This window comes from Microcaecilia unicolor, chromosome 10 (assembly GCF_901765095.1).
Source record: "Microcaecilia unicolor chromosome 10, aMicUni1.1, whole genome shotgun sequence".
Taxonomy (NCBI): Eukaryota; Metazoa; Chordata; class Amphibia; order Gymnophiona; family Siphonopidae; genus Microcaecilia; species Microcaecilia unicolor.
The window spans coordinates 206045361-206068796 of NC_044040.1; the positions used below are offsets into that span (position 1 = coordinate 206045361).

Below are 23436 nucleotides of genomic sequence, written 5' to 3' on the forward strand. Positions count from 1 at the left end.
TGCCTGTACTGGCTGGTTTTAACGATCATGGGGCAAAAGTGGCATAAAGCAGAATGTTGAAATCGTTATTTTTGAACTCTATTTTGCAGACATCTGTAGTGCATCCAAAGTTGCCAAAAGGTTAGTGCAGTGGGTTGTGGACCTGGAGAACTAGGTTCAACTCCACTGCTACCTAACGGTCAACGGTGGTTGAGATCCTGGGAAACTGAGGTTCAATTCCCTCTGCAGCTCTATGTGACCCTGGGGCAAGTCACTTAGGAGCCTTTTACAAAGGCACATAGGTGCCTAGGCACGTCCAACGCGCATCGAATTGGAACTATCGTCCAACCCGGGAGGTAATTCCATTTTTGACGCGGTCCAAAACGCACGGAAGAAAATATTTTCTATTTGCTACCACGTGGCGCTTAACCGGCGGTAATAGGCAGCGTATGCACGCTGACACTTACCGCCCGGTTAGCGGGTGAGACCTTACCGCCAAGTCAATGGGTGGCGGTAAGGTCTCAGTCCGAAAATGGACACGCGTTGGTTTTAATTTTGCCGCCGCACGTCCATTTTCGGCCACAAAAAAAGGCCTTTTTTCCAGGCATGCTGAAAAATGGACCTTCATGCGTAAAAGGGCCCCAGAGCTTTCCATTCCCCCAGGTACAATATAATACTAGATTGTGAGTCCTTTTTTGGGATCTTGCCAGGTACTTGTGACCTGGATTGGCCACTGTTGGAAACTGTTCCCTCTAAGCTAAGAGAGTGTCCTACAGTCCTGCCAGTGGGTGGTGCTATTTCACTATCACATTTTCAATAGTGAGGGACAAGCAAGCTCTGCGGGACTCCAGGAAACCTGCCTGTCCCTAGCAATTGAAAACACAATATTGAAGCACCACCCCCTACTGGCAGCAGTGCAGTTGGAGGACTCACACTCAGAGGGAACAGAGGATAGGAGGCACCTTATACAGCAGGGGCGATCCCGGACTCGGCGGTAGGGGGGGCCAGAGCCAGAGGGAGGGGGCACATTTTAGCCCCCCCCCCCGCCCGCCACCGCCCCCCCCCCCCGCCATTGTCAGAGCCCCCACCGCCACCAATGACTCTCTCCACCCCCTCCCGCCGCCAACCCTCCCCGCTGCCGTTGCTTACCTTTGCTGGCGGGGGGCCCCAACCCCCGCCAGCCGAGGTCCGCTTCCACCTGCCGCTGCCTTAAAAACTACTTCTTCAGCTGGCGGGGGACCCCAAACCCCCGCCAGCCGCCCCAAGGTTTTTAAAGTTCATCTTCGGCCTCCGTGGCCGTGCTGCTGTTGATAGGAGCTGTTGAATCCACTTCGGAGTCTGACGTCGCAGCACGTACAACGTAGAACGACGTCAGACTCTGAAGTGGATTCAACAGCTCCTGGTTTGGGGTCCCCCGCCAGCTGAAGAAGTAGTTTTTAAGGCAGCGGCAGGTGGAAGCGGACCTCGGCTGGCGGGGGTTGGGTCCCCCGCCAGCAAAAGTAAGCAAAGGCAGCGGGGGAGGGTTGATGGCGGTAGGGGGGTCCAGGGCAAAATCTGCGGGGGGCCCAGGCCCCTGAGCCCCCATGCAGATACGCCCCTGTTATACAGTAACAAATTATTGAAGCATGAGCTTTCGAAGACCAGATGCATTTGACAAAATGGACTCTTGTCCTTGAAATCCCATGCCTCAATACACTGCTTAGTCCAGTGATGGCGAACCTATGGCACACGTGACAGAGAGGGCACGCAGAGCCCTCTCTGTTGGCCCACGTGCCGTCACCTCACCCACCAGAAGTTCGTTCCCCTCCTCCCTTCGAGTTCCAGGCCCCCCTCCCTCCGAATTTTAAAAGTCATCTATCTTACCTCGTTGGGGTTAGGGCGGCAGCAGCGGTAAAAAGCATGCAGGCTCGGCTTCGGTGGCTTAGTTCCGTTTTCCCTTCGCTCTCTCTCAGCTCTGGTCCCGCCCTTGCGGAAAGAGGAAATGAGGGCGGGACAGAGCTGAGAGAGAGAAAGAGAGAAGGGAAAACTGAACTAAGCACCGAGCCGAGCCTGCATGCTTTTTACCGCTGCTGCTGCCCTAACCCCGACGATGTAAGATAGATGACTTTTACAATTTGGAGGGAGGGGGGACCCTGGAACTGGGAGGGAGGGGGGCGTGCAACTCGGAGGCAGGTGGAGGGGGGACAGGAGAGGGAGGGGTATGAGGGGGAGGGGGGAATGCCCACCTGTTAAATTGCCCTGTTGGCACTTTGCGATAATAATTAGATTTTGGGTTGCTGTTTGGGCACTCGGTCTCTGAAAGGTTCGCCATCACTGGCTGAGTCTATAAGGTTCCACCTATCTCTGTCATTTACGACACTACTACATTACACCAATATAACCACAAATGTGTTTTTCTTAAAGGTATGGATTGAATAAGATGGTTATAAAGAGGATGAGCTCTATTTATGGAAGTAAGACTGAGAAAAGACAGACGGAGACGAAGGAGGAAAGAGAAAGGAGGAAGCCATAGTGCTGTACATTGTTAGAGTTGGTTTCCTCATCCATATCCGATGAATTGGAGAGTTCATCGTTGCTGGAAGGGATAACTTCAAAATCATCATATGTGTCCATAGATGGAAGCTGCTTGTTGGGCCAACCTTTGAAAATAAAGCACATTTTTATAATCAGTCTGTTTTCAATAATTATATTATGAAAGTACAAATTCTAAGAAATTTTTCCAGAGATTTGACATGTGGCAAACAAATCTGAAAACCCACCTTCTTTTTACTTAAAAAAAATGTTAGTGTTATTTAATTTTATGAACATTATCTGAGAAAGTCTTGCTCAGTGTTTATAAAAAATAAATAAAATAAAGCCAGATTGATCCACCACAAAAGTAAGTGGTGCCAGCGGACAGTGCTAGGTTGAACGACTCTCCCAGAGCTCAAAACTAAGTGTAAAGGGTATGAGAACGTACAGTTGTTCAGGGCCGCCGAGAGACTGTAGCCGGGCCCGGAGCAGGGCCGCTGCTGCCCCCCCCCCCCCCGAGCACCACGCCCCCCCCCCCCCAGATTGTTGCCGCTCCCACCCCCCTCCTCCAGGATCACCACTGCTGCAGCTGAGGTACCATGGGGCTGGCGGGGATCCCGAGGTCCCGCCAGCGGAAGAATCTAGCACTGCTCTTCATTCTATGCCTGCCCTGCTCCTGCAGCTGCTTTTTTTCTCTCGTCACTCATGCTCAGTTTCAAAACCGAGCATGTGCTGAAGGGGAAAAGCAGCCGCTCAGCATGGCGGTAGAAGCGAGCAAAGAGCAGCGCTGGAGGGGGCCGGTGCCGGAGTTTTCTCTCTTCTGCTCCTGTCAAGATCGATCACCCGGGGGCCCGTCAGGAGCAGGAGAGAAAGAGAGAAACCCCGGGGCCAGGTTGCCCTTGGAGGCCGGGCCTGGGGAATTTTGCCCCCCCCCCCCCCCCAAGCAGCCCTGCAGTCGTTCCCATGTGCAGCGTTCTCCCTCGGTCTCTCCGCCTATTCCACTTGCAACTCTCAGAAAGATGGGAGGTACTGTGTGTCTGATCAATCCTCCTGTCTACGAGAAACATCCGTTACAGGTAAACAACTTTGCTTTTCTGTCGGCAAACAGGACTAAGTCAGGCACAAGTGGTAATTCCCAAACTCAAGGGCACTCAGTGTTATAGGTTATTTGTCGGGAACAATATAGGACAGGAGAAGAAACCTCTAGGATAGATCCACACTGTGCACAAGTACAGGCTGACCACAGACTAGACCAACTCTGGAGATGATATAGATGAAAATACTTTATTGATTGTTCGAGGGGACCCGACACGGTCCGTGTTTCGACGCCCAAAGGCGTCTGCCTCTAGGGGTCACAAAAGGTATTCTAAAAAATGCATATACATAAATATTTAACACATAAAATAAATCATGTTCTAAAACAACACATATCTCTCTATATAAAAGGCAACACCAACGTTCTATGAAGCCTCCAGCCGGAAGTGTGAAGGGGGCGAGATATCCGGTTTCCCTATGAGTGTCTGCCCCCGCCCTCTCTGTAACACAGTCAGTGAAGGAAAACAGCAGAGCACGAAATCAAATCGCTGGCTCTGTAACAGTGAAGGACTCAGAGGGGGGAGGGGAGAGAGGGCAGGGACACACACACTCCCACATGCACACAGAAGAAAACATTGCTAGCCCCCGTTTCATTTGCATCAGAAACGGGGCTTTTTTACTATCTCTCTATATAAAAGGCAACACCAACGTTCTATGAAGCCTCCAGCCGGAAGTGTGAAGGGGGCGAGATATCCGGTTTCCCTATGAGTGTCTGCCCCGCCCTCTCTGTAACACAGTCAGTGAAGGAAAACAGCAGAGCACGAAATCAAATCGCTGGCTCTGTAACAGTGAAGGACTCAGAGGGGGGAGGGGAGAGAGGGCAGGGACACACACACTCCCACATGCACACAGAAGAAAACATGCTAGCCCCCGTTTCATTTGCATCAGAAACGGGGCTTTTTTACTATCTCTCTATATAAAAGGCAACACCAACGTTCTATGAAGCCTCCAGCCGGAAGTGTGAAGGGGGCGAGATATCCGGTTTCCCTATGAGTGTCTGCCCCGCCCTCTCTGTAACACAGTCAGTGAAGGAAAACAGCAGAGCACGAAATCAAATCGCTGGCTCTGTAACAGTGAAGGACTCAGAGGGGGGAGGGGAGAGAGGCCAGAGGGCAGGGACACACACACTCCCACATGCACACAGAAGAAAAACTTTGCTAGCCCCCGTTTCATTTGCATCAGAAACGGGCCTCTTTTTACTATCTCTCTATATAAAAGGCAACACCAACGTTCTATGAAGCCTCCAGCCGGAAGTGTGAAGGGGGCGAGATATCTGGTTTCCCTATGAGTGTCTGCCCCGCCCTCTCTGTAACACAGTCAGTGAAGGAAAACAGCAGAGCACGAAATCAAATCGCTGGCTCTGTAACAGTGAAGGACTCAGAGGGGGGAGGGGAGAGAGGCCAGAGGGCAGGGACACACACACATCCCACCTGCACACAGAAGAAAACTTTGCTAGCCCCCGTTTCATTTGCATCAGAAACGGGGCTTTTTTACTATTCTCTCTATATAAAAGGCAACACCAACGTTCTATGAAGCATCCAGCCGGAAGTGTGAAGGGGGCGAGATATCCGGTTTCCCTATGAGTGTCTGCCCCGCCCTCTCTGTAACACAGTCAGTGAAGGAAAACAGCAGAGCACGAAATCAAATCGCTGGCTCTGTAACAGTGAGGACTCAGAGGGGGGGAGGGGAGAGAGGCCAGAGGGCAGGGACACACACACTCCCACATGCACACAGAAGAAACATTGCTAGCCCCCGTTTCATTTGCATCAGAAACGGGGCTTTTTTACTATCTCTCTATATAAAAGGCAACACCAACGTTCTATGAAGCCTCCAGCCGGAAGTGTGAAGGGGGCGAGATATCCGGTTTCCCTATGAGTGTCTGCCCCGCCCTCTCTGTAACACAGTCAGTGAAGGAAAACAGCAGAGCACGAAATCAAATCGCTGGCTCTGTAACAGTGAAGGACTCAGAGGGGGGAGGGGAGAGAGGCCAGAGGGCAGGGACACACACACTCCCACATGCACACAGAAGAAAACTTTGCTAGCCCCCGTTTCATTTGCATCAGAAACGGGCCTTTTTTACTAGTTTGAAATAAAAAGAAACATATACATCTCAAATAAAGCCACATGAAAAATATGCTAAACATATGTTACCTTTATTTTTTTTTTTGTTACATTGGTACCCTGTGCTTTCCCCACTCAAGGCGGCTTACATGGGGCAATGGAGGGTTAAGTGACTTGCCAGAGTCACAAGGAGCTGCCTGTGCCAGGAATCGAACTCAGTTCCTCAGGACCAAGTCCACCCCCTAACCACTAGGCCACTCCTCCACTGTTGCTACTATTTGAGATTCTACATGGAATGTTGCTATTCCACTAGAAGTCGGCCCTTGCAGATCACCAATGTGGCCGCGCAGGCTTCTGCTTCTGTGAGTCTGACATCCTGCAGAAGCCTGCGCAGCCTTCTACATGGATTGTTGCTAGTGGAATAGCAACATTCCCATGTAGAATCTCCAATAGTAGCAACAGTGGAGGAGTGGCCTAGTGGTTAGGGTGGTGGACTTTGGTCTGAGGAAACTGAGTTTGATTCCCACTTCAGGCACAGGCAGCTCCTTGTGACTCTGGGCAAGTCACTTAACCCTCCATTGCCCCATGTAAGCTGCATTGAGCCTGCCATGAGTGGGAAAGCGCAGGGTACAAATGTAACAAAATAAAATAGATACTATTGGAGATTCTACATGGAATGTTGCTAATATTGAGATTCTGTTGCTACTATTTGAGATTCTACATGGAATGTTAATGTTGCTATTCCATTAGCAACATTCCATGGTGATCTGCAAGGGCCGACTTCTACATGGAATGTTGCTTGAATAGCAACATTCCATGTAGAATCTCCAATAGTAGCAACAGTGGAGGAGTGGCCTAGTGGTTAGGGTGGTGGACTTGGTCCTGAGGAACTGAGTTCAATTCCCACTTCAGGCACAGGCAACTCCTTGTGACTCTGGGCAAGTCACTTAACCCTCCATTGCCCCATGTAAGCTGCATTGAGCCTGCCATGAGTGGGGAAAGCACAGGGTACAAAATGTAACAAAAAAAATAACGGTAACGTATTGTTCAGCATATTTTTCATGTGGCTTTATTTGAGATGTATATGTTTCTTTTTATTTCAATATGTGTTGTTCTTAGAACATGATTTATTTTATGTGTTAAATATTTACGTATATGTATTTTTTAGAACACCTTTTGTGACCCCTGAGGCAGACGCCTTTGGGCATCGAAACACGGACCGTGTCGGGTCCCTTGAACAATCAATAAAGTATTTTCATCTATATCATCTCCCGAGTTGGTCTAGTCTGTGGTCAGCCTCTGCTTCTTCTGCATAGGTTTTTTGTCTCCATTGTCCAGGAGTAGTCCGTTCATGGGCAGCAATGGGAAAACTGCTGAAGTTATAGACGCGGGTTGGACAGCACACGTGACCCAAAAGCAGAAACTCTGAAGACAGCTGCAATCAGTGGAGAGAGTGAAAGTTAGAAGCATGGACAAAGTAACTGTTTTGCATAATAACAGGGAAATTCTATAAATGGTGCTGAAAATTTGATGCTGAACGTATTCTATAATGGGCATTTCTGGAGCCACAAGAGATGTCTGGAGGAGGTGACTGCATACAGTCATACCTTTTGCCGAGGCCCAAATAAATAAACAAACCTGGTCATATAAGACATCCACATGAAGGTTATGCCTGTTTCAGGTCTCTACTTCCTTCTCCATTTATGATGCAGAAGCAATACTGGCTCCATTCCCAAGATGGCTGCCGAGACCTTCGGCACAATCTCACGAGTCTGCCAGTGATGCTGACAGTGGCCATTTTGGCAGCGGAGATGGGTGGGGCGGTAGCAACTGTGAATCGCTCTTGTCCCGGTTAGGCCACTAGACCACCAGAGTGACTGAGCTAGGCCTGGGGGGAGGAGCTAGCTGGCTGACGGGTGGGTCCGCGAGGGAGAAGGGAGGCTGCGTATGGCGGTGGTGGTGGGGGGGATGGAGGCTGGTGGGGGGAGCGGGGTCTGGCTGGTTTCATTTTCAGCTTCGGCTTCTGCCAAAACCAAGCAGACAATTTCAGTCATGGATTCGGTTTCAGTAGAAACCGAAGATCCTGGGTTCAGTTGGGCTCTACAATACGTACATGAAATGCACAAGAGGATTATTGAAAGCTACTGAAAACACATTTATTTAGAGAAACACATTTTTCTTAGGCCTTGACAATCTGCTCTTGTGTTGGTTTGATGAAGGTTTTGTTTTTATATTGTTGGCTTTTACTGTAAATGTTTGATTGTAACCTGCCCTGACCCATGCAGACGGGGAGGTCTATAAACCTAGTAAAACAAAGGATTAAATCCCACAATGATGAATGTTCATATTAAAAAAATAGATTACAACAGAAAATTGTAAATAAAACTATATACAGATTAGGACATGGAAAGAGGAGAGATTAGTAAACTAAAATGATTACAAATTAAAGTCATCACACAGGTCTTCAACAAATTACTTTGAATGTAACTGGACTATTGTTCTTTACATTCTATGACAAAGACTGCACATGAATTCAACGTTTATTCATTACTTGAAAAACACAATTGAATGAGCATTAAAAAAAAAGATATAAATTCTACTTACTTGTCTGAGAAACAGATCTAGGACATGTCTTGTGGTTGTGCCACTGTCGCATTCTGTCTGAGCCAATATCGCATTCTGAAATGCCTCTGTGACAGAAACAAATTCAATCATTTGCCTAATTTTGTAAAGTGAAGGAGTGAAAACGTGAACCACTTCTAACCATCAGGCCTCTGTCATGACGTGGTCTCTTCTGTGTCTCCACACTGTTCATCATCGTCACAGCTATTGGGACATTCAAATATGTTTCATAGCAAACATGTTTTGCTCAGGGATCTATACACCCTTATCTTGACAAGTAAGTCGGGGGTTGAGGCAACCCCTTAACTCTTTTAATGCGGACTCAGTGTCCTGTAGCAGGACGCTAAGTCCTCATTAAAAGAGTTAAGGGGTTGCCTCGAAACAGCCTAGGTGAACACGTGTCGGCACCTCAACCCCTGACTTACTTGTCAAGATAAGGGTGTATACAGTGGCGTAGCCAGAAGACAATTTTTGGGTGGGCCAGTGGCTTGGATGGGTGGGCACTACAACCCAACCCCCAACCCCCCCCCCCCACACACACACACCAGCGCGCAGCACATTTAAAGTTATCGGCGCTGCCTCCACTCACCTTCTCCCACCGTGGCGCTGCCTCCTCTCCTGCACTTCATGGTCTCCGTCTTCCCACCCCCGCGGCAGCACTCTATTGGCGCTGCCTGCCTGACAGCTGACAGACGCGGCGCGACGACGTCCTGCTCCTTCCCTCTGCCGCGTGCAATCCACCCTGCGTAAACAGGAAGTTGAATCAACGCGGCAGAGGGAAGGAGCAGGACGTCGTCGCGCCGCGTCTGTCAGCTGTCAGGCAGGCAGCGCCGATAGCAAATGAAAGCGCTGCCGTGAGGGTGGGAGACAGAGACCGCAAAGTGCAGCAGAGGAGGCAGCGCTACGGCGGGGGTGGGAGAAGGTGAGGATGGGCCTGAGACGAAACTGGGTGGGCCTGGGCCCATCCAGGCCCACCCGTAGCTACGCCCCTGGGTGTATAGATCCCTGAGCAAAACAGAAAAGATAAGTACGGACTGAAAAATGTATAAATAGAGAAAAAAAACTCACTCTAAAGAAGTCGCAAAAAAGAAAAACGTTTAAAAAAAAAAAAAGAGTAAAAAAAAGTTTCAAAAAATTCTATCATGGACCGATGACGAACTAATGTGTATCACCTACTTCCTGTACAAGTGAGAGATTCATCTCTTAAGGAAGTCCACCTCTGATGGTCCTTATAACTTAAATGTTTGATATTTGAATTGGGAGAAACTACAGATGTGGCACAATTATACTGGTATATATTTATAGCTGTAGTGAAAATATATATTAAGGCTCGATAATTGAACATTAGCCTGTGGCCATAATTCGAAAACTGGCCATTTCCTGCTGCAGTAAGAACGGCCTTAGCACTTCGGAAAAACCCATGTAAGGCCGTACGTACTAGGCCACGTTTTACTGCAGCTTGGCAAACGGAGCCCTAAACCAGATCGAACAGAAGCAATATACTGCAATATTGCAATGATTTAAGAAAGGATCGCCGGATAAAGGATGTTTTTTTTTATAAAAATTGTCCTCTCCCCTTGCTTTACCCACTATGAAACTAGGACCACTGCCTTTTTCTTTCTGGCCACTAAACTTTGGAACGACCTGCCCCCTTCCCTTCCATCTGAGCTTTCCCTCCCTAGATCCAGGGGTGTAGCCGACTTCAGTGGAGGGGGGTCCAGACTCAGATCCCGAGATGAGGGGGCACATTTTACCCCCCCGGCGCCGCCGCCCCCGTCACTTTTGCCCCCCCCCCCGGCGCCGCCGCCCCTCTCCTGTCCCTTTCGACCCCACCTCCTGCCACTGCCAACCCCCCCCCCCCCACTGCCAGGTACCTTTGCTGGCGGCGGTCCCCAACCCCCGCTAGCCGAAGTCCCTTCAGCGCCGGTCTCAGAGTCCGGCGGCGTTCGCCGATCTGATTCTGTTTCTGTGAGTCCTGACGTCCTGCACATTATGTGCAGGACGTCAGGACTCACAGAAACAGAACCTAGATCAGCAACGAGCCGGAGACTGGCGCTGAAGAGGACTTCGGCTGGCGAGGGTTGGGGACTCCACCAGCAAAGGTACCTGACGGCGGCAGGAGGGGGGGGGGGGGTCCAATGTGGCGGGGGAGGGGCAGCGGCGGGGATGAAAGCAGGGGGCCAGGGCTAAATCAGCAGGGGTGCATGCCCTCGTGGCCCCACCTAGCTACACCCCTGCCTAGATCTAAAGCATCCCTTAAAGCTCACTTCTTTAACCGGGCATTTGATACTGCTGGATAAGCATGACCTGGGGCTGACTGTGAGGAGAAATCAATGTTTGCTGTTTTTACTGCTTTAAATGGTGTTTTAATTCTGCTTGTTTTGTTTTTTTTTAATTGTACTAGTAAAAAAGGCCCGTTTCTTAACGCAATGAAACGGGCGCTAGCAATGTAATGAGTTCCTGCCATTAATGTTTCCACGGTTGTATTCTGAATATAATTGTTGTTTACATGTGTAAGATTTATTTATATACAATATTTTTTTGTGTAAACTGTGTTACAGTGTGGTAAAAGTTTACCTTGTTCAGGCCCTTCAATCAGTTAACAATCACATCAGAAGAGCTCCTTACTCGTGAGAATGCAACAAACAGTTGCCCATGTGAGAGACTGAGAGTGACTGTGTGTTTTACAGACAGTGTAAGAGAGAGAGACACACAGAGTGATTGAGTGTGTGATTGAGTGTGTGAGAGAGTGTGTGTGTGTGTGTGTGTGTGTGTGTGTGTGATGTGTGTGAGTGAGTGACAAAGTGATTAAATGTTTGTCTTCCCTTCCGTTCTGTGCACTTGCCTCCACTGATGTTCCTACCTCCCTGTATATGATTGTTTGTTAGAGATTCAATCCACTCCACTTGAACTTCCCTCCTACAAGTTCCGTTCTGTCTGATTGGTGAGGGCGGGGACAGTGAGAGCCAATGAAACGCTGAACTACAGACTTACGAACCCTACACTGCCACAGTGCCAGGGAGTCAGCTTCAGAATGTTGGAGGTGCTTTTTATTATATAGGAAGTATCCATATCTGTAGCACTAGTCAGCTTCCCTGTAATTTTTGGAGTTCCCTTTCCTCTTTTTTATTAAATTGTGAACCCCTTTGACCTTACCTATGTAAACGCAGGTTCATCAACAGACGTATAAACATATTCATGCTAATTTGCTTATAAATGCAGATCTATATTTATATAGTGTTACAGCTTGGGCATTGCTGGAAGTAGAGAATGACACGGGGATGGAGATAGTCTGTAGGGATTTTGTCCCTATGTCATTTTCTACTTTGAAGCATGTTAATGAACCGGACTGTTCTTTATGTTTGAATGATGCAGATGACGACATTTTGATTTTTTTTGGAAAAACAAGCAAACATGCTGGCCACAACTAGCAAAATTTGCATGGGGGATCCTGTACATTCCTGCTACCAGCACATCTTCTATGAAGACATCTTCTATAACAGGAAGGACTATGGAAGACAGGAGAGCTAGAATGAACACTGAAATTGTTGTATTCATCTACAGATTAAAGAATCATAGCAGTGCTTCATAGGGCATATTTCTCCCCCGCTAGGGCAAAGAGAACGGGTTGTATTTTGTACCCCTGGACATTTTGACAGGGTGGATTAGGATTTCTTGGGGTTGGAAGGGTAGAGGGTGGTAGTGGTGGTGTGGGGGTTATTATAGTTGCTCATTGTTGTTATTATTGTTTTCTATGTGTGATTTATAAACAACAATTGCACAGCATATTGTTCCTTTTTTATACTTAATAAAAGATTTAAATATAAAATCGTAAGTGTTCGAGGCTTCCACAGATGAGAACAGAGCCCACAGGGATAGGGTGGGAACAGGGACAAAACCTGCGGGAACGGGGTGAGGACGGAGATTGGGCCCTCGGGGACAGGACAGAGACAGAATCTGTGGGGATGGGGCCGGGACAAACTTTGTCCCCGTGTCATTCTCCAGCTGGAATTATACTGAAATTGGTTAAACCGTAATTTGGACCTGCAACATGAAGGCAGCTATTACTGAGTCAGGCCAGCCAAACAGCCCTAACGTTTAGTCAGGAACCAATGTAAATTCAAAAAGAACAAAAGGTCTAGAGCAGCCATAAATAATGGAGGCAGAAGCACACCTTAAAAGAAATGGGAAACTGCACAGTTCACTGAACAGACGATGAGAAAGTGAGGGCGTTTCACAGTACAAACACCAACAAGCACATGCAAGATGCAACAAAGATCATGGATTCGGTTTCCAGTAAGCACAGCGAGAACAGTTCCTTCACGGCTTTAATGCTGTATATTGTTCCAAGCAAAAACAGACTCAACAGTCTATAAATGATATCAAGGCACTAGAGTGCGTGCTTCATGCATGACACCAAAGTGTGTACCTTCAAAACCCAAGGGAGTTGGGTCACTCTTTATTTCATGCCTCTTAGCTTTCATGGCAGGACCAAGCGAACCTATATGAAGTTTACAGATGCAAAGTAATTTACAAACTGTACAGCTGCAACCTAGTCTGTTTTTTTTTTTTAATTTTGCCATTATTAAATACAGTAAAATAAACTGAAATGGGCTTAATATTGAGCTGGTGCAATGACTGGAAGTTAAACGCTGGCTGCATTTAATCCATACACTGAGCGCTGCTGTCTGCAGAGGTAACGACGCTAATTATACAATGGTGCCTGTCACTGTACTGGCTCTATCCATTTAGCTTAAGCCTGCTGTTTAGCAAGTGTAAACTAAAAATATAGGGGGTCGATATTCAGCAGGCGGTAATCAGTGTTTTGTGACCACTACTGGAGTTAAACCTGGAAATTTTCAATGCCAGGCCATGTCCAGGCATCAACATCGAATTTCCAGGTTTATGGTACCGGCTAGCACATAGCCAGTTAAGGGCTCCTTTTACTAAGTGGCAGTAAGCCCAACACGGGCTTACCGCTCGCTATGAGGAAGTACCGCTGGGCTACCGTAGTAGCCGGGCAGTGGTACTTCCCACCCCTAGCGTGCCGTCATTTCCGGCAACACAAACATTTTATTAATTTTTGTAGCACTGGAGTATACCCAGTGGTAATTGGGTAGTGCCACGTGCTGCCCAGTTACCGCTGAGTTAGCGCGGGAGCCCTTACCGCCACTGCAATGGGTGGCGGTAAGGGCTCCTCCCCTCCCCCGAAATGGCTGCACGGCAGTGCTTTACTTGCTGCACAGTGTAAGGATTATGAGGCTGTCCTACCCTGGTTAGGCCCCTAGAGGGCGCTGACCCCCCTAAAATGTCCAGGGAGAAGGACTAGGTGAGTCAAAGGGGAGGTATAGCTGGAGCTCACTAGGACCGGGGAGAGTCCTGGGGGGGTGGAAACAGGTGCAGCCGGTTATGGGCTGGGTCCTGTTTGCCATTAAACCCTTAATACCCCACCTGAGAAGGGGAGAAAGTGGGGGAGAGCTGGCAGCTGAAGAAGAGAGCTGGAGCTGGTGGCTGGAGCTGGAGATCCCCAGGTGAAGTACTGGCTGAGCCCTTTTGACTTGTGGTGAACGGGGTGCAAGGCAGGGAAGCTGGCTGGGGTAAGAAGGCCCTAGAGTGCCAGGATAAGAACTATGTGTTCAGAGAGCTACTGTGTGTCCCAGATGCCAAGGCTGTGGTTAGAACAGTGAAGAGGTACTGTGTGTCCCAGAGTTAATATTGAGAAGAGACTGGGTGTCCTGGACTGAGCTAGTACTGAGCCAAAATGCCAGTGGGAAAGGGCTCAGGGGGAAGAAATAAAGGGACATGGGACTGTGCAAGAAGAAATGTTTAAACTGGAAGATTGCACTGAGAGGAAGAAAGGAAATGGTTAAGCTGGAAGAACTGTTGAGCTTGTGAAAGTGTTTTAAGCTAAGAGAGGTGTGCCCCATGGGCTGAAATAAAGATTTGTATGGAAGAAATCCTGTTGATAAGACCTGACTCTTAGGCAGATGCAGCAACCAAACGTAAAAAAATCTAAATCGTTAAAGTCCCTAACGATTTTAAAATAACGAAAAATGCACCAAAAAAAAAAGTCACACATGCTGAGATCGGTATTGAAATGTACAATGTATCAAAGAATCACAATACACATCGTTAATCGGCCCCCAAATCATGCGCAGAGCAGCCAAGCGTTATGTTAGCTGCTCTGCGCATGCCACAAACAGTCAAAACACAGTCAAATCACAAGCACATGGCTCCCAAATCAAAATAAAATAAAAAAAGGATCGGGAGGGGGCAAGGGCGCTCATCAGGAGCGTCCTGTACGGACGGCCTTGCCCCCCCCCCCGCTGCTCCCCACTTTCCGCCGCTCCCCCCACCCCGAAAAAGCAAAATTCAAGCAGCCCCTGCCCCCCTCCCTTCCTCACTACTCTCACCTCAGCTCCGCCTCCCGACATCCTCCGTCCTGTGCCCCGCCCCCTTTTGGGGTCGTCGCCGCCATTCCCCTCCTCCATCGGGCCCCCCTCCCTCTTACCGGGCCCGTGCAGCGCCTCTCTCCTCTGTCCGAAGGCGCTGCACGGGCAAGAAGAAAGCCTGATGCCTGCCTTTGCCCAGCTTCGATGGCGCGTCTTTCTCCTGCTGGGCCCGCCCCTTTCTGACGTCGGTAACCTACGTAGGTTACTGACGTCAGACAGGGGCGGGCGCAGCAGGAGAAAGACGCGCCATCGCGAAGGCAGGCATCAGCTGATTCAGCTTTCTTCTTGCCCGTGCAGCGCCTTCGGACAGAGGAGAGAGGCGCTGCACGGGCCCGGTAAGAGGAAGGGGGGCCCGATGGAGGAGGGGAATGGCGGCGACGACCCAAAAGGGGGCGGGGCACGGACGGAGGATGTCGGGAGGCGGAGCTGAGGTGAGAGAGTAGTGAGGAAGGGAGGGGGGCAGGGGCTTCTAGAAGTTTGCTTTTTCGGGGTGGGGGGAGCGGCGGAAAGTGGGGAGCAGCGGGGGGGGGGGGGGGCAAGGCCGTCCGTACAGGACGCTCCTGATGAGCGCCCTTGCCCCCTCCCGATCCTTTTTAATTTTATTTTTTATGTGTTTTCTGAGGTCCTTTGGACCAATCACAGCGCTTTTAGCTCTGCTAATGCGCTGGGATTGGCTCAAAGTTTGTTTATTTTTTCACTTAACACTTTTTCCTGGCACAGAGCTGTCCTAACGAGAGGTCCAGACCTCTCGTTAGATTTCCTGCCTTTTTCCTGCGTAAAGGCAATCGGAAAAGGTTAGTGCATGTCGTTTCAATGGGGTTTTCACACTAATTGCTCATCTCCATTCCGTTTTCGTTAGCTGCTACTGTCGTCGGAAAATAGGCTTAAGTGCATGGAAAGGATAGGAAATTCTTCCCTGAGGGCTCATTTAACGATGAAAAACGTTTAGTGCATCTACCTCTCTGTTTGCTTTTTTTGAGAACCAGGTCACCCCGAGTAAAAAGGGGTAGGACCTGAATTTGCATAAAATCTGCATACTAAGAACCAGCTCACCCTGAGTGAAAGAGGGACTTGGGAGCCTGAGGTGAGAGCTCCATCCTCACAATTCTTCACAATTAACCTCATCATGTTTACAACAGCCATTTCCTGCAGGAAGGCGAGACTTCCTTGTTACCAGCGGCAGTGTTGCCAGGTGGGCGGTTTTACCACCCAATTGGGCGGTTTTCTGCGACCTGCCGTGGGAAATTTTTGCCCGCGGCGGGTTGCGGTTTTTTGGGCGGTTTTTAGGGCTTCTGGGTGGCTTTTTGATTTTTTTTGGCTGCGGGGGCGGGGTTAGTGATGTTTTGGGTGGGGCTGATGATGTGGGAGGCGGGGCTGATGACATAGGAGGTGGGGCTGGTAGGGGCGGGGCCAGTGATGCAGGGGTAGGGGTGTCAGGGGCGGGGTTTGTGTTTGGGCTGGTTTCTGGCCTGGATTGGGCTGGAAAAAAAATTTCTACCTGGCAACCCTGACCAGCGGTGGTAAAAGGGGCGGCGCAGGCCCCCTTTTGCTGCAGCTTGGTAAAAGGGTCCTAAGTGCAACATTCAGTTCTTAGCCAGCTATGGGTTACTGCATAAAGACTGGACTGACTTTTATATGGTCCTATTTATGCAGCTAACCTGGCCTGTTAAGTTCTGAGTATCAGCACTTAACTAGCCAAGTGATGATTCCGCCCCCAGAATAGCCAGTTTTGGGTTCAGCACTAAGTGGTTAACTGCTGCTGAAAATGAGAGGTTAGCCCCCGAACAGGTGATTTGACCAGCCAGCAGCTCTTTCTGGCCGATTAAATTGCATTGAATATTAACCCCATAAAATGTATCTATTCGCTAAGGGCCAGAGTCTATATTCGGGGCCTGAAAAATCCGCACGGAAAACATTTCCGCCTAAGCGTATTCTATAAGCACTGCCTAGATTTAGGTGCAGTACACGGAGCTTGCTTAGTTGATATCCTAGCGCCCAAAACTATGAGCATCCATTTACACACAAAAAAAAAAACGTGGCATAAATCCTGGCAAGTAGATTTAGGCGCAGTGGGCCATATTCTATAACAGAGCTTGTAAATTTCAGAACACCCACGAAACACCCATTTTCCCCGCCCATATGCCCCTTTTGCCTGCGCGCATTAAAATTTAGGCGCAGTGCGTTACAAAACATGCTTAGGTACTTGTGTGCGTAAAAAATTCTAATTATTGCCAATTAGTGCTCATTAATGTTTGTTAAGTGCTGTTAACAATGCTGACTGGGGTTTTAAGCCAATTAAGTTATCTGCATTGTTACAGAATGCGCTAGGCACGCTATATAGAATCCGGGGGGGAAATGGATAATTTTTTTAGCACACCTTTGCCCCCACCATACCCCAAAACCTTCTTGTACGGATTATGTCAGTCATTCAGTGAGATATTTGGCCCAATGCTATATCCATAGAAGTTTTGAAAATATATGGATAGAAAAGTTATAGATTCACTGGCTGCCAGCAAACATATTAATAGTTTTGAATACCGTCCCTAAAGTTTTTAAAATATCTAAAATACAGCATATACATAATAGCATAATAATAAAATAACATAGTATCATAATAAATAAGTAAACATTTATGTTTTGGGGGGGTTTCTTTGACGTCAGTGCCACTAAAACCATTGGCGGGAGGAAGTGAGGGCCACGTTTACAAACGCAGAACACAAGTTCTAGTGGGAGAGTGGCTGGAGGAACAGGAACAGCAGGGCTGGTGGAAATCCAGGACCTGTCACCTATAAAGTAGCGCCAGTGGCTGACGTGAGGAGTGTAGGAAGGAAGGAAAGAAGGGAAAGGGACTTAGGAAAGGAGTGGTGGAGAGGGGATTGAATATGAGGGGGGAAAAAAAACAAAGAGGGAAAAAAAAGTGTGCCAAGCTCTCAAACACACCACTTCTCTCTCATCCTCCCCGCCCACTGAAGTAGGGTTACCATATGTCCGGATTTACCCGGACATGTCCTCTTTTTGAGGACATGTCCGGGCAACCGGGCGGGTTTTGCCAATCTGCCCGTTTGTCCAGATTTCTGGACAAACGGGCAGGCTGGGGACGACCCGCCCACCAGCCTGCCCGTTTTTCCAGAAATCCGGACAAACGGGCAGATTGCTAGCCTCCCCCCCCCCTTAGTTACTACTGCCCTGGTGATCTAGTGACCTCTTCCGCCTTCGGGGCAGGAAAGAGCCCCCTCTTTCCTGCCCTGCATGCATCCTTCTTGTTCCTGATCTTGGTGCCGATTCAAAATGGCCGCCGAGAGTTGAAGTGACCTCGTGAGACTGCAACTCTCAGGCCATTTTGAATCGGCGCCGAGATCAGGAACAGGAAGGATGCATGCAGGGCAGCGCTCCGGTCAGGAAAGAGGGGGCTCTTTTCTGCCCCGAAGAGGTCACTAGACCACCAGGGCAGTAGTAAGGTAAGGGGAGGGGGGTGACGGGGAGGGGGAGTGACGGGGTGTGTGACAGGGGGGAGGGGAAAATGTGACAGGGGGTGGAGCGAGCGCGTGAAAGGGGGCATGGTGGGGTGTGTGGTGGGGGTGAGGCATGTGTCCTCCTTTTTGGGGGACAAAATATGGTAACCCTACACTGAAGCAACTCAAAGATGCACACAAAACTAGATAACAATAGCATATCAAGGAGTAATGAAATGCACTCTTAAACTGAAATACAGTTCTAGATTTGGGGGGGCCATTCACTGTAAGCCCATGTGCATACATTTTTTTCTGACAATAAAACTCTGAATATTATAATTGGCATGCAAGTCAACATTCATTTTTCCCTGTCACTGTCTTACCCAACCATTTTAGGTTATGACACTTAGGGGCCCTTTTACTAAGCTGTGGGAAAAAGCAGCCTGCGCTAGTTTGGATGTGTGAAATCGGCACGCAGTGGGCCGTTTTTTTACCGCGGCAGATAAAAAAAAGACCTTTTTTAAAAATGGGTCAGTAAATGGCCGTGTGCTAATATTAAAAGTAGCACGCGGTTATTTACCGCCCGAGCCCTTACCGCCATCTATTTACGTGGCGGTAAGGGCTCACGCGATATTCGAGTGTAGTAAATTTAAAACAAATTGGAGAAACTTTTTCTTCACCCAACACATAATTAAACTCTGGAATTCATTGCCGGAGAACGTGGTGAAGGCGGTTAGCTTGGCAGAGTTTAAAAAGGGGTTAGACGGTTTCCTAAAGGACAAGTCCATAAACTGCTACTAAATGGACTTGGGAAAAATCCACAATTCCGGGAATAACATGTATAGAATGTTTGTACGTTTGGGACGCTTGCCAGGGGCCCTTGGCCTGGATTGGCCGCTGTCGTGGACAGGATGCTGGGCTCGATGGACCCTTGGTCTTTTCCCAGTGCGGCATTACTTATGTACTTAAGCAGGCAGAGCACGGCAATGTGGTTGCGCTTCTGATTACCGCTTGGAACCCCCCCCCCCCCCCCCCCCCGTGGTAGAAAATAAAAATTATTTTCTACCACGGGAAACAGCGTGTGCCAACTTTGGAATTACTGCTGGGCGCCTGCGTTACCCCGGCGGTAGGGTCAATTTGGCGTGCCCTACCAAGGCTTAGTAAAAAGGCCCTTTAGCATTACAAAAACAACAGCTTTGGGAGGGTAACGTGATATATACTAGCTGAAAAAGTGCCTGAAAGATCAGCTTGAGGCTGAGTTCCAAAACACCGAAATTCAACTAATCGGACTTAAAAACATTAATTTGCTCAAGATGGTACAGAAACACTGCTGGAGAGAGAAGACAAAAGTTTGAAGGAGAACTTGAGTGCTGCGGCCCGCAGCAGACAGAACACAATAGTCGAGAAATCCAGTGCAAACTGCAAGTTCGGAAAGTATTAGATACAAACTGTGTTAGAATATTAGTTGTTAATCCTAATATACCTTTGGTTCGGGCAGGAACTTTAATGGTAGCTGTGCTGATAGAGGAAGATAGGGAAAAGCGACGAGTAGCTTCTTTTTCCTTAGATTCGGGATCTGTGAGGACAGGTAGATGACGCAATGCATGCCAGGGTTAGTGGTTAGTAAGCAGGAAGGCCGAAGCTCCAAAGCAAAGAACAAATCAAAAACAGCTCAGAAAAGCCTCACAATTCAGTTTTGTGTAAGCAACAGGGGCAGACTGACCATTCGGGCAACCGGGCAGTACCCAAGGGCCCAGAGGCTCTAGGGGGCCCAGAGGCTCTGCCCAGATGCCCAGCACACCGCTGGTGATCTAAAGGCATATTTTCAAAGCACTTAGCCTACCAAAGTTCCATAGGTTTCTATGGAACTTTGGAAGGCTAAGTTCTTGAAAATATGCCTCCTAGTGACCTTAGCGGGGGGGGGGGGGGGGGGGGGGGAGGAGGACATGTTCTTTCCTGCCCGGCCCACTGGGCTGCCGCTATTCCCCCACCCCCGCCCGGCACCACCGTATTTTAAAAAAGGCAGCCGAGACTCTCTGCGAAACTCTCGTGAGACTGTCGAGACCCGTGAGACTATTTTGAAAACATGCAGCACCGGCAGGCGGGGGAATAGCGGCAACGCAGTGGGCCGGAAAGAACATGTCCCCCTGCAGAGGCCACCAGACCACCAGAACCCCCTCAAGTAGGACCGGGCCAGCGGGGTTGTCGGGCAACGGCCAGGTGGGGGGCCCAGACCACCTTCAGTCTGCCCCTGGTAAGTAACATGTATACACAGAACATTTTTAAAAATTTAATTATATCCATATAGGGCTAGATTCAGTAAAATAGTGCTGGGAAAAATCTACACTCACCGCTATTCTATAAAGAGCATTCCAGGCTGAGCGCAGATTCCTGTGCCCAACGTTAGGTGGGAAGACTTACACCAACTGAAACCTGGTGTATAATTCCTGGTGCTCACCCCCCAAATTCAGTAACACCGTGTGCAACTTTTGAGAATGTCCCTTACCCACCAACGCCTCTCCCATGGCCACGGTCTCTTTTGGGTTGCGCACGAGAAGCTTTAGGCACAGTTCTTTATAGGCAGTTGCACGCACATCAGCAAATTAATTCCAATTAACGCCAATAAATTAATTGTCAGCAGTCAATTATTGTGTGTTAATGGCTCATTAACTAATTTAGTTGTACGCGCAGCTCAGGATTGCATCCGCATTTGGGCGATCTTTACAGAATCCGGGGGATAACGTAAAATCAGCTAGCAATGCTCTTTGAACTTCATGAACTACTATAACAATGAGATGTACGCTGTACCAAATGACTGTTTAGATGTCCATAGCAGACTGTGTTACCATTCCTTCCAAAACAAGTAAAGCTGTTATGCTCAAGGAATTTAATAAAAGTGTGACATTATCTCTTTAACTGTGATACGGCAACAGCTCTCAACGTCTGTTTGCAAAATTAGACTTCCAGGTGTTTAGATGTGGCTTGTCTCTGACTTGTCTACTCAGTTTCCTCAGCCCTTTTACCAAGCTGTGGTAGGGCTATCGCAGGCTTGGCGTGCGGCGATTCGGTCCTACCGCCGTGTTACCGCTGGAGCCCAGCGGTAGTACTGACTCGCACCGTGCGGCAATTCCAGCTTCAAAACATTATTTTGAATGTTTCAGCACTGGGGGTTTACCCGGCGGTAATCAGGCAGCGAAGGAGCCCTTACCACCTCCTCCCCCTCCCCCAGATATGAAGAATGCGTGCTGAACTTAACGCACTGTTTTACTCCACCTCTTAGCACTGATTTTTTTAACAATAGTCCTAGAGGGTCCTCTTAAAATAAACCTATTTGTAGTTTATTTCCGTTTTTGTAATGTACCCCTCACTTGAGCCTTCTATTTGCTCATGGAAGAACAGACATGATCTCACACACCAGCACTTAGAACAGAGACCACATGGCTAGAGCAATCTCGGAAGGTCCTGAATTTTTAATAAATACATAATTTGTCCTTAAACTTCAAATCTGGCCTTAAATATTTTGCTTTAGTAATTGATCAGCTGTTTTCTCAGAAAGGAAGTGAATCTATAAAGATAAGAAATACTTTTGATATTGGACAAGATTGCTAACTCAGTGATACCAAACACTGGACCCAAACTGTGCACTTTAATTTTAATTTTCCTGCACTACCCTTACTCCCGATGCAGTAAATGTAAATATGTGAAAGGTATCGACGAACAAACAAATCTTTTTCAAAGATGAGGGATCTGCAGAACTAGTGGGCATGAAATGAAGCTACAAGGAGGCAGTGGCGTTCCGAGGGGCGCTGACACCCGGGGTGGATCGCCGATGCGCCCCGCCCCCCCCGGCGAAGAGACACCCCCCACCCCGGTGAAAGAACCCCCCCTGGGTGCACGCCGCTGGGGGGGTGCCGTGCGCCGGTCAGCGTCGTTGGTTTTCATGCTCCCTCTGCCCCGGAACAGGTTATTTCCTGTTCCGAGGCAGAGGGAGCATGGAAACCAATGACGCTGACCGGCACGCGGCACCCCCCTAGCGGCGTGCACCCGGGGCGGACCGCCCCCACCGCCCCTCCCCCCCCTTGGCACGCCACTGCAAGGAGGTCAACTTAAGAGCAACATCAGAAAATACTTTGTCACAAAAAGGATGATGGATGCCTAAAATGTCTGAATATCCAGTCTATGAAAAGATGCAAGGACACCCAGGTGGCTGCTTTACCAGTCTCCTGTGCAAGCACTAGACTGCCAAGCCTAAGATGATGCTTGCACCCAAGCTGAATAAGCACATAAAACAAGAGGCAATTCGTGTCCACATACAAGGTATGCCGACATGCTCGCCTCCTTAAGCCACCGGGCTACTTACACTTGAGATTATCAGTACTAAAAGGACCTGAGAAATTAAGGATGCCAGCTCATCTCTCTGGAAAATGTGAACTATTGCAGCATTATCTCCAAAAAGGACTTCCCCCTGTTCCAGGGGCTGTGCCGTGAAGCTCGCTGAATCCAAGGTCCCCTTCTTGTCCAAATTCTCCTCTAGGGCCATCTTAGGTCTCTTGAAGGTTGAAAGGCTATCCTTTGGCTGCTTATCAAAAAGTGGCCTCTTAACAGGCCTAGCGCATTAACAAAATGAACTCCTGAGAGAAACCCATTCCTGTGTGCTAAGCTCTTGCCTATTCATAAGAGGACTTGAGAAGCTTGCTCTCTCCGGACCCCCGCAGGGCTTAGTTCCAGGGGTCTCTCCCCTGGACTCTGCTCAACAACTGTTCTGGTTAAAATGGTGGCCATTCCTGCTAAAATCACCACTTCACCTAGTCCAGGGTGATCTGCAGCTGCAGTGGACTCAACCACACTACTGCTGACAGCTCTGCACTCCCCCAGGACTAAATTCCTTTCTATGCAGCACTCCTCATCACATGCCAAGCCTTGGTCACTAGCACCCATCCTGGGGTGCTGGCTGCAACAGACTGCACAGTATCTGCTGCGTGAGGCTTGTGCCACCATCACATTTGGCTCCCAAAGCCTCTGCAGCCCATGGTATTAACACAGGCCAACTCCTTCCTTCCACTCTACAGCTCAAACACCTGGTAGCCTCTGGCAATCAGAGCCCTTGCTCATTGGTCTTTCTTATTTTCAACTAACTGTAGGAACTGAAGGCTGCTGAAGCTCCTCCCTCTAGGTCCCTCCCAAGAATAGAACACGGAAGGTACTGCAGCCAACTACCTCCAAAAACACTAGAGGGAAGGGTGGGGGCGGGGGACAGGCTCCTT

At 48.8% G+C, this 23436-nt stretch overlaps 1 protein-coding gene across 1 annotated transcript in view; it reads right to left on the bottom strand.

Annotated features, from left to right (window-relative positions):
- Nucleotides 1-23436, bottom strand: part of MCF2L2 (MCF.2 cell line derived transforming sequence-like 2) — a 410388-nt gene that overhangs the window by 11816 nt on the left and 375136 nt on the right. Inside the window, exons 27-29 of the mRNA XM_030216237.1 lie at nucleotides 19656-19748; nucleotides 12698-12769; nucleotides 2500-2618 (exon numbers count right to left, since the gene is read on the bottom strand). Coding sequence (XP_030072097.1) covers nucleotides 2500-2618; nucleotides 12698-12769; nucleotides 19656-19748 — 284 coding nt within the window. The remainder of the gene's footprint in view (nucleotides 1-2499; nucleotides 2619-12697; nucleotides 12770-19655; nucleotides 19749-23436) is intronic.